This window comes from Sminthopsis crassicaudata, chromosome 3 (assembly GCF_048593235.1).
Source record: "Sminthopsis crassicaudata isolate SCR6 chromosome 3, ASM4859323v1, whole genome shotgun sequence".
NCBI classification, from domain to species: domain Eukaryota; kingdom Metazoa; phylum Chordata; class Mammalia; order Dasyuromorphia; family Dasyuridae; genus Sminthopsis; species Sminthopsis crassicaudata.
In genome coordinates this window covers 8,663,835-8,673,626 of record NC_133619.1, presented here as the reverse complement: position 1 = coordinate 8,673,626, position 9,792 = coordinate 8,663,835, and the positions used below count along the sequence as shown (strand labels likewise).

The following is a 9,792-nucleotide window of genomic DNA, read 5'->3' as shown; positions in this document are numbered from 1 at the left end:
GGCTTTCTAATAGTTTCTGGCACTTCACAGTTCTCCACTGATATTCTTTCCTAAAACCCTTTGTGATCTGACTCTCCTACAAGCAGTTCTGGTTTTGGTCAGGAAGAGAAGCCCACCGTCCGCGCTCAGTGCGTTGGGATGCAGCAAAGCTTTAGTGTTCGTTACTGAGTAAATAACATAAATAGCATCCCACGAGTCCTCTTGGTGATGGTGTGAAGAAAACCGAAAAGTGTACCATAATTCAAGGTATGGATATGTCATGGATAGATTTTCTTTTATCTTCCTTATCATCCTTTCCAATTTTTTAGGCAAGACCCATCCTGGACCCAAGTAGAAACGTTTGCGTTATCGAGTAAGGAGGATGATCTTTTTATGTCTTTATATTTTTGCTCATTTAAAGCCCTTGGGCTGATCTGGCCATTTTGGGTTTTGTGACAGGCTGCAGTAAGGTGCTACTGAAGCCCAAGACAACATCAGAGGTCTCCCAAATACTCAGGTAACTTGGGAAAGTGTCGAATGCCCGCTGTGGGCCAGGCACTGTGCTAAGCCTTGGGGTTAGAAATAGGAAAAAAAGCAACGTTCTCCCTGCCCTCAATCTAATGGAGGAAGGCAACAGACAAAAGGAAGCTGGAAGGTGGGGGGGAGGGGAGAGGGAAAGTACTCTTATTTTTATCCATCTCTTTTGCTTTGCCTTTTTTATTGACTCTTTTATTAGCTCTTTCTCACCCTGGTAATGTGCCTCAGCATCCCTCGTCAGTGCCCGCTCTTTAGTCAGAAAGAGACACTTCAGGAAAGTGCTACTGGATTTTAAATCAGGATGGACAAAAGCATGGAAGAGGAAAAGGGAATCAAAAGAAAAGAGAAGAGTTTTTATTTTGTAAGAGAGAAACACAAAATATCCCTCAGTACTGAAAGGAGCACCATGGGTTTTTGTTGAATTCTATGCATGTGTGGACCTATGTTTCTCTATGTGTCCACGTAATGTTTTATTAAAAATCCAGCAGACATTTGTTAAGGAGATGCTGTGTTACAGGGCTCTGTGCTTGCCACTGGGGGAAATCTAGGATTAAGAAAGAACCCCATTTGAGGCAGGATTGGAACTTGGACCACGGGTCCACGGAGCCATCTTACAGCACCGGCACACTTCCTGAGTGTTAGTGGGCTGCTGCCCTAAGGCCCAGAGAAGGCCCTGGCGAGCCCTCTGGAGTTCTCAGGCCAGGGAAGAGGTGCTTGGTCTTGTCTGTGCCCAGCCTCGGTGCCTTGGGCCGGGGCATGAGAAGAAAGAGACCACCCCCCCTCCCCATAACCGTTTCCGTGGCTCCCTGGGCCACCACTTTGCCCCTCTTTCAGGTACTGCAACCAGAGGAACCTGGCGGTCAACCCTCAGGGGGGGAACACAGGGATGGTGGGGGGCAGCGTGCCTGTCTTTGATGAGATCGTGCTCTCCACGGCCCTCATGAATCAAGTTCTCAGCTTCAATGCCGTGTCTGGTAAGGGGGGGGGTCTGTCAGGGCCTCCCGGGCTGCCCAGGAGCTGGGGGGAACCTCCAGGGACTTTCAGACCGAGAGGTAGCTTGGCTCTGGCTCTGCTGCCAGCCATCTGGGGGAGCCTCAGTTTCCCAGTCTGTAACAAAAGCCCATCTCAGTGTGGCTGTGCAGGTAGATGAGATAGTTCTCTTGGTGAAGCACTTTGGAAAGTGTAAAACCCGGTGGAAATTCAGGCTGACCTTCATCACCTACGAACAAGGAGCCAAGATCCCCGCCTCCTCCCGGGCCTGTCGGGGATCCGCCATGGAAGTGATGGAGTCCGATTCCTCCCCCAGAGCCCTCCGGCCCCCTCAGGATGTCTCCATATTGATTCACTTCAGTGCCACAAATAGCGCTCGCAGCCCCATTTGGGCGCACATTATTCTCCCCTCCCTTCTTTTCTCCTTTTCTCCCTCCTTCCTTTCTCCTTCCCCCTCACCGTGTGGGAGCCAGAGGCTCACACTGCCAGTCCCGAGGGGAGAGAGGGAGGGAGGACATCCTGCCCTGATGGGTGGTGGGGGCAGGGAGGTTGGCGAGGCTCAGGTTCTCCCCGAGGAGCCGAGGCGGCTGCAGGTGCCTCCCCTTCCTCCCCGCCCCCCCCCCCCGGGAGGCTGCGGCCATAACGCGACTCTGGGGCTTTCAGGGATTCTGGTGTGCCAGGCGGGCTGTGTCCTGGAGCAGCTGAGCCAGTACGTGGAGGAGCGGGACTTCATCATGCCCCTGGATTTGGGAGCCAAGGGCAGCTGCCACATCGGGGGCAATGTGGCCACCAACGCGGGCGGGCTCAGGCTCCTGAGATACGGCTCTCTGCGAGGGACGGTCCTTGGACTGGAAGTGGTGAGGAGTCGGGCCTTCGGGGAGCTCTGGGGGCCCAGGCTGCCAGTGTCCACCAGTGTCCGGCCAAAGCACAGGCCCCTCCCTGCGGGTGTGGCTCGAGAAGGGACAGAAGCTCTCCACTGGCCAGATCATTCAGTCTTGTGTGTGTGTGTGTTGTGTTTGTGTGTTGTGTGTGTGTGGTGTTTGTGTGTGTGTGTGTGTGTGTGTGTGTGGTGTGTGTGTGTGTGTGTGTGTGTGACTGTATGTGTGTATGACTGTATGTGTGTTGTGTGTGTGTGGTATGTGTGTGTTGTGTGTGTTGTGTGTGTGTGTGTGTGTGTATGTGTGTGTGTGTGTGTGTGTGTCTCGCTCTGGCCAGCTGTCTCATGCAAACTCTGCCTTCACCACCCTGAGCCGAGGCTTGGGGCTTGGAGGGCAGGACACTTGGGCCTTCGCCCCCTGCCCACGGCTGCTGGAGGCCCGAGTGCTGCTCCTCGCGTCGTCGGCGCGTCCGTTGTCCCTCGCGGCCCCCCTGGAACGGCGGCGGCCGTCTGAAATCCCCCTCCCCCTCCAGGTGCTGGCCGACGGCCTCGTCTTGGACTGCCTGACGTCCCTGAGGAAGGACAACACTGGCTACGACCTCAAGCAGCTCTTCCTGGGCTCCGAGGGCACCCTGGGCGTCATCACGGCCGTCTCCATTCTGTGTCCCCAGAGGCCCAAGGCGGTGAACGTGGCGTTCCTAGGTAAGGCAGCAGGGGCCGAGTCCCAGGGGTGCCTGTTGGGGAGGGGTGGGTCTGAGCCTTGTCCCCTGACTGACTGACTCTGGGGAGCACTGTGCGGATGGGAGCACCTCCCACACTTGGGTGGTGCAGCCGGGGTTCAGGCCTGGGGGCTGGTGTGTGGGGGGAGGCAGCCTTCCGCACCATCTCCCTGGGACTGGGCAGGAGACCCCCCCCAATGACCTTCTGTGAGGCGCCTTCCGGTGCCGGCTCTCTCTGGAGCTTTGCCCTCAGAATTCCTCCCTGTCACCCCCCGTGTTGTTCACCGTTGGGAAGCCTCTCGGGTGAACCCCGAGTTATCGGAGAAGGTGGAGAGATCCCGCGCGCCGTCCTCGGCCTGGCCCTTGCTTGGTTTTCTTCCCGAGAGGCCGCGGGCCGGGGGGGGGGGGGTCCGCTCCGTCTCCCCACTGGATATTTGTTGTGACATTGCGGGTCTCCAGCGGGGAGCACGGGGAGCGCTGTGGGGGGTGAGCAGCCGTCCTCCCATTTTTGACCAGAGCTCCTGCCGAGGATGGTCAGCGAGCCTCATTCTAATGCTCTGGCCTTCCGTGGAAAGGTTGTCCGGGTTTCTCCGAGCTTCTGCAGACCTTCAGTACCTGCAAGGGGATGCTGGGGGAGATCCTGTCCGCCTTCGAGTTCATGGATGACACTTGCATGCGGCTGGTCGAGAGCCACCTCCGGCTGTCCAGCCCGGTCAGAGGTACAGCTGTGGCTCCCGGGGCTGCCCCTCTGTCTGTGGGGGGGGAGGCAGCGCAGGCCGAGGGGCCCTGGAGGAGACGGGAAAGTGGCCGCGGAGGAGTTCGCGCTGGGGTGACTCGTGGTCCGAGAGGCCGCCCGCTCTCTAGCTGTTGTGGACACTGCCAAGGGCAGTGCCTCCTGTTACAGAGGGGGCGGGCTCAGAGTAAGGGGCGTGATGGTGGCTTTTCGGCGCCTTCCCCCACAGGTCGGGGGCTGGGGCCTCACCCCGCTCCCCTTCCTGCCCTCATGCTGCCTCCGAGAATGCCCAGCATTTGGGCCCGGCCTCGGGGTTCGGTCTGTGGCGGGGGCGCCGATGGCCACTGCTTAATGTGCGTTGGGCACGAGCTGCGTGGAGGGCTCCGGCGGGCACTGGGGTTCCCGAGATGAGACGGGCACGGAAGGGCCAAAGGGGTCACGGCTAAGACAGGAGGACCGGTCACTTGGGCTGAGAGCTGATAGTGTGGGAAGCTGGGCCGGCTCCTTCTTTCACTCGGGGCAGCCAGGTGGCCGCCCCCCCCCCCCCCCCGCCGGGGGATGGCCCGCTCAGGAGGCTTCAGGACTGGGCCCAAAGAGTGGAGCTGGATGGGTCAAGGTCAGCTTGGGGCAGGGTCGTCCATTGCTTCTTTCTTGGCTTTCCCCATGCTGGAAGAAGCCAATTCTTGGGGGGGGGGAGGTAGAAAGGCTGTCAGTGACTTGGGAGGGGAGGAGTTAGTGAGCGAGCCCGAGATCGGGGGTCTGCAGGTGGAGGAGCCGGGGGAGTCAGAGAAAGCACGCAAAGGCTAAGGGAAAGCGCGTTTCTGAGGGCCAGAAGCGGAAGAGCCGTCCCAGCTTGGCGCAGCCCGGTCCAGCGTTGGCCAGTGTAAGGGCCCTTTAAATAGGCAGGCACGGTGCATCAGGAGATTGAGGCCCGGAAGTAATTTCTGTGGATATTAGGACTGCCCTTGGGCGGGATCCTGGCCATATTGAGATAGCTTCCTAATGGGTGACTCTCTCGCTGATTGGCTGTGTGTGTGACCTCACAGGCCCTATGTAAGCCCACTGCAGACAGCAGTCGCTCTCTTTAACCTGGTGTTCTTCACCCTGGCTTCCCAGCCTGGGTGGCCAAGCCGAGATGGGTAGCTGAAAGAGGTAAGGGTTTTGGTAGTGAACACGTGGGTCTTCTGACCAGGTGTTCACTCGGGAACCCACAAGTCAGGGCATCAGCTAGGGCATTATGTGAGTAGGTATAATAAAGGCTTTTAAGATTACACGTGGCTGTTCTTGAGTGCGCTACCGGTTATTAAACTATAGATTCAAGAGATTGTGGCCAGAGACCTTCAAAAGCTTCAGAGGAGGCGAGCCGGGTAGAGTTCACAGTGCAAAGGTCAGTGGTCAAAAGCACTCTGTTGGGGCTAGGACAGACTAGTAATTGTAACTGCCAGGAGGGCATGGTACGGCCAGGCCGTGGTCGCGGCCCACTGGGCAGCCTCGTCCACAGAGGCTCGGCTGACGTGCGGCGGAGCTTTCTCCGGAGGAGCCTCGGCAGGGACGATGTCGGAAGCAGAAGTGCCGAGCGGGGCCAGCGCGGGCTCTCGGGAATCGATTCCAGTGACTGGCCGATCTGCTCCGGCGGCTCCTTCAGCCTTTGCTCGTTCTGTGGCTTGCAGAAAATCCCTTCTATGTTCTAATTGAGACTTCGGGCTCTGACGCCGGGCACGATGAGGAAAAACTGAACAACTTTCTGGAGCGGGTCACGAGCTCCGGCCTGGTGACGGACGGCACCGTGGCCACGGACAACGCGAAAATAAAGGTGATTCTGGGCCTCGCAGGCTCGGGAAGCTCCCTTCTTAGTCCCATGGCGTGGGGAGTGAGCCAAAGAACCGGCTCGTGGTGTTTCCCTCTGAGTGGGGGGCTCTTTCCTCCTTTGGGGGCGACCTGGTGGGTTTTCTTTGGGTCATGGAATTTGGGGCTAGATATTAGACCAGCAGCAATCTTAGTCTTTGGACATTCACTGGGGGCACCGAGAGATCAAGTGACGTGCCCAGGATCCCACGGCAGGGTCAGAGGTCCAGCTTGAACCCGGGACTTTCTCCCTGTGCTGCACGTCCTCTCTTTGTGCCCAATAGCCGTGCTTTTCTTCTCTTAAATGTTGTGATAGAGAACGATGTGATTCACCGTCCGAACTTTAGTCTCCGAACTTTCTTTTTTTTGCTGAGATAATTGGGGTTCAGTGACTCGCCCAGCTCGCACAGCCAGGAAGTGTCTGAGGCCGGATTTGAGCTCGGGTCCTCCTGACTCCGGGCTGGTGCTCCCTCCGCCGCGCCACCTGCCGCCCCAGGCTCTGAATTTTCTTGATTTTGTGGGTAGATTTTAACATTTTTAGCCAAGAATGAACTTTGCTTGAACTCTGCCCTTTTTTGGTGGGAATCAAAGTTTGGAAAATCCCCTTCCTTTTTCATAGGGAGATTAGAGAGTTCTAGAAAACTTCACGCAGGTGTGTAAGTCGGGGTCCCTTGCAGGCGCCAGTTTCCGCCGCGTTTCTGGGAACGCGGCCCGCCGGCGCCCTCCGTTTCTGTCTCCGCGAAGTCAGTGCCCTGTTCGTGCGGGGTCTCCTAGGACTTGCTGTAGCGTGTTAATTTGGTGGCTCTTTCCTCCCGATAGCCGCTTGGTCCTGGCTGAGTCACTTGGCCCGGCTCGGGCCAGTTTCCTCCTCTGTAAAACAGGGACGGTGACGGCTCGCGCCCTCGCGGCCCTTCTGGGCCCTAAGGGAGGTGGGCGCCGCCCGCGGCCCGGGAGGGTTGAGACGCTCGGAGCTTCTCCTCGGTCACTGCTGTTGTCCCCCTTGACCCCCGCCTCCTAGACGCTGTGGGCCCTGAGGGAGCGGATCACGGAGGCCCTGAGCCGCGACGGCTACGTCTACAAGTACGACATCTCGCTCCCCGTGGAGAAGCTGTACGACCTCGTGCTCGACGTCCGGAGCCGCCTGGGCCGGAGCGCCAAGAGCGTGGTGGGCTACGGGCACCTCGGTGAGCCCCCTGGCCGCGGGCGGCGCCGGCCTCCGGGCCGCTTTGTGGCCTTTTCCCTCCGTGACCTGGGCTTGGACGAGGTAGCCAAGAGCCCGTCCTTTCAGGTTAAGGGAACTTCCCGTGCTGCGGGGCATTATTTGCTTTACTTGGGTTGTGTTTTAAAATGTAGTCGCGGGGCTCGGTTGGCTCTGCTCTGCCATTGTGGGCGGAGGGGCGGAGAGCGCGGCCATGTTACGTGGCTGCTCCGGGAGCACCCAGCCCGTCTAGAAGAAGCGGGGCTGAGCCCAGGGCCTCCTGCCGCCCCGAGCCCGCCGCCGGCCGTCCGCCTCCCCCTCGGCCGCCTCCCCTCCAGGTTACCTTTCACAGGCTCCAGTCCGCGTGCCGCCACGTGCAGAGCTCTGTCACTGCTTGTCAGAAACACAACCCGAGGCGGTCCCTGCGACGGGGGATGCGGCGTCAGCCGGGAGGCCCCGGGGGAGAAGCGACAAAGGGCTGCCTGGGCAGGCAGGGGGCACCGAGGGCCCATGTCCTCCCCCTTTGTGGCCTTGCAGATGGGGCCGCCCCCGGGTTACCCTTTGTTCCCCCGGCGCGTGTCGGAGTCCTGGGGGATTGGTCTCCAAGCCCACCCGCCAGCAGGACACGTGGGGGCTGAGGGGAGGGCTGTGTCTCCGGAGCACTGCTGGGAGGAGGGTGGTGGGCCTGGGGCCTGTTTGTTTTGTAGAGGCCGGGCCGGCCTCCCCACAGCTGAGGGGACAGGCTGGCCCAGACTCCGGCAGGAGCTGCGGAACCTCCGTGCCCCTGGAGAGGACAAAGGGAAGGACCATTTTGCGCTCGGAGTTTATAACTTTCCCAGAGCGCCATTGCCTAGATCTGAGTGCGTCCCTTTGAGTCTTAGAGGAGATGTGTCACTTATTCCTATTTTGTGGAACAAGAAACCTCGGAGACCCCGAGACCTTGGGCTGTGGGGGTGGGGGGCCTTGCGCTCGCCTCTTTGCCCAGCCTCCTTCCCAGACGGAGCTGCCGTGGAAGCCGCTCTGGACTTGAGCGGAACGGGGCCCTCCTTTGGGCTGGTTCTTGGCTTTGGGGCCGGCTTTCTGCCGTCCTGTTTGAGGACTGGGGCTCATGAGCTTCGGGGGCAGCCCCCCGGCCCGCGAGGTTTTTGGGCAGGGTGCGCAGGGTCTCCCTTCTTGCTGTCCCCCCCCATTCACGGGGCTTTCCTTAGCAGGACGCGTGGCCCTGACCCCTCTGCTCCGTCCCTCCAGGAGACGGCAACCTGCACTTGAACGTGACGGCCCCGTGCTACAGCGCCTCGCTCCTGGCGGCCATCGAGCCCTACGTGTACGAGTGGACCGCGCGGCACCGCGGCAGCGTGAGCGCCGAGCACGGCCTGGGCTTCAAGAAGAAGGACTTCATTGGCTACAGCAAGCCCCCCGAGGCCATCCTGCTCATGCAGCAGATCAAGGGCATGTTGGACCCCAAGGGGATCCTGAACCCCTACAAGACACTGCCCTCGAGCTCCCCTTGATGCGGTCGCCCCGGTGATCGCCGCCATTTCTGATCATGGGGCCTTCCCCGGACACGATCCTTCTGGGTGTTTCTTTTGCTGAGGCCGTTGGGGCCCAGTGACTTGTCCAAGCTCACACAGCTGGGAAGTGCTAAGTGTCTGGGGCTGGATTTGAACTCGGGGCTCCTGGCCTCAGGCCGGGCTCTCCCCATTGTCGTGCCCTCTCCGCCCCTCAGCTGCAAAGCCGAGAAGAACCCCAGACTCGGGCCCCTTGTGCTGGCTCGGTGGCCCCGGAGCGCGGCCTCCCGCCTGCCTTTGGCCCGGCTCTCGCGCTTCACCACCGCCTCTCCCAGTTTGGCTCCATGGCCCGGTGGGCTGGGGAGAACCTGGATCTGGGCTCGGGCACTCACCGCCCGCGGGGTTCCCTTTACCTCAGTTGGACCTCAGTTTTCTCAGCCACAGGACGAAGGGGGGTCAGACCGCACCATCTCCTGGCCCGTGGCTCTGCTCAAAGGGTCCCGCGCTGGGCAAGGTGAACGGCCCTCCTGGAAGGGGAATAAGGAGCCCCAGACCTGCACTAACAGCCTCTGTGGGGCCTCCGAGTCGCCCTTTCAGTGCCTGAGGGTCCTGAGCGTGCTTGGGAGCTGGTGGTCCCTAAAGCCTCCCGGGAGTGGCTGCACGGCCCAGTGGCCAGAGCGCCGGACCTGCGTCACTCGTCTTCCTGAGTTCAAATCTGGCCTCAAGTGCTTCCTGAGCCCGGTGCCCATGGGCCCTGCACCCCCTCTTGTCCCAAGCCTGGAAATGGGGCGTCCCCATCACTGTGGGGTGACCCTGTGGGAGCGACTGATTAATGACGTGTCTCGGGTTTATTAAGTGTGACAGTGAATAAATGTCATTTCACAAAAAGATGAGCAGTGACAATTCAAATATGAAAGACCACTGAAATGTGACGTCTTATTTAAAATAACTTGATTTTTAACATTTTATTAAAGCTTTTTATTTACAGAACGGATGCACGGGTAATTTTTCATCACTGACCCTTGGGAAATCTTCTGTTCCAACTTCTGTCCTTCCCCCTTCTTCCTCCCCCACGTGGCAGGCAGTCCCATACGTGTTAAATATGTTAAAGTATGTGTTAAATACAATATGTGTGTACATGTTGTGACAGTTATCTGGGTGCCCAAGAAAAATCAGATCAAGAAGGGAAAAACACCTGAGAAAGAAGAAAAAATGCAGACAGAGAGTGAGAATGCTGTGTGGTCCGCTCTCAGCTCCCACAGTCCTCTGTGTGTAGGTGGCTCTCCTCATCACCGAGCAGGTGGGACGGGTCTGAGTCATCCCATTGTCGGAGAGGGCCTCGTCCATCGGAACACATCCTCATACAGTATCATCGCTGTGGAAGTGTGTAATGACCTCCTGGTCCT

The 9,792-nt window shown here is 59.1% G+C and overlaps 1 protein-coding gene across 4 annotated transcripts; it reads left to right on the top strand.

The window, feature by feature from the left end:
• Nucleotides 1-438: 438 nt before the first annotated feature.
• D2HGDH (D-2-hydroxyglutarate dehydrogenase) lies at nt 439-9,373 on the top strand (the record flags this gene model as incomplete). Of its 4 annotated transcripts, none has more annotated exon segments than XM_074297928.1 (8): nt 439-496; nt 1,351-1,490; nt 2,170-2,363; nt 2,917-3,085; nt 3,678-3,821; nt 5,506-5,648; nt 6,699-6,864; nt 8,127-9,373. In XM_074297928.1, coding segments are annotated over 8 exon segments (1,277 nt in total), but the record flags the coding sequence as incomplete, so codon positions are not given.
• Between the last annotated feature and the right edge of the window lie 419 nt (nt 9,374-9,792).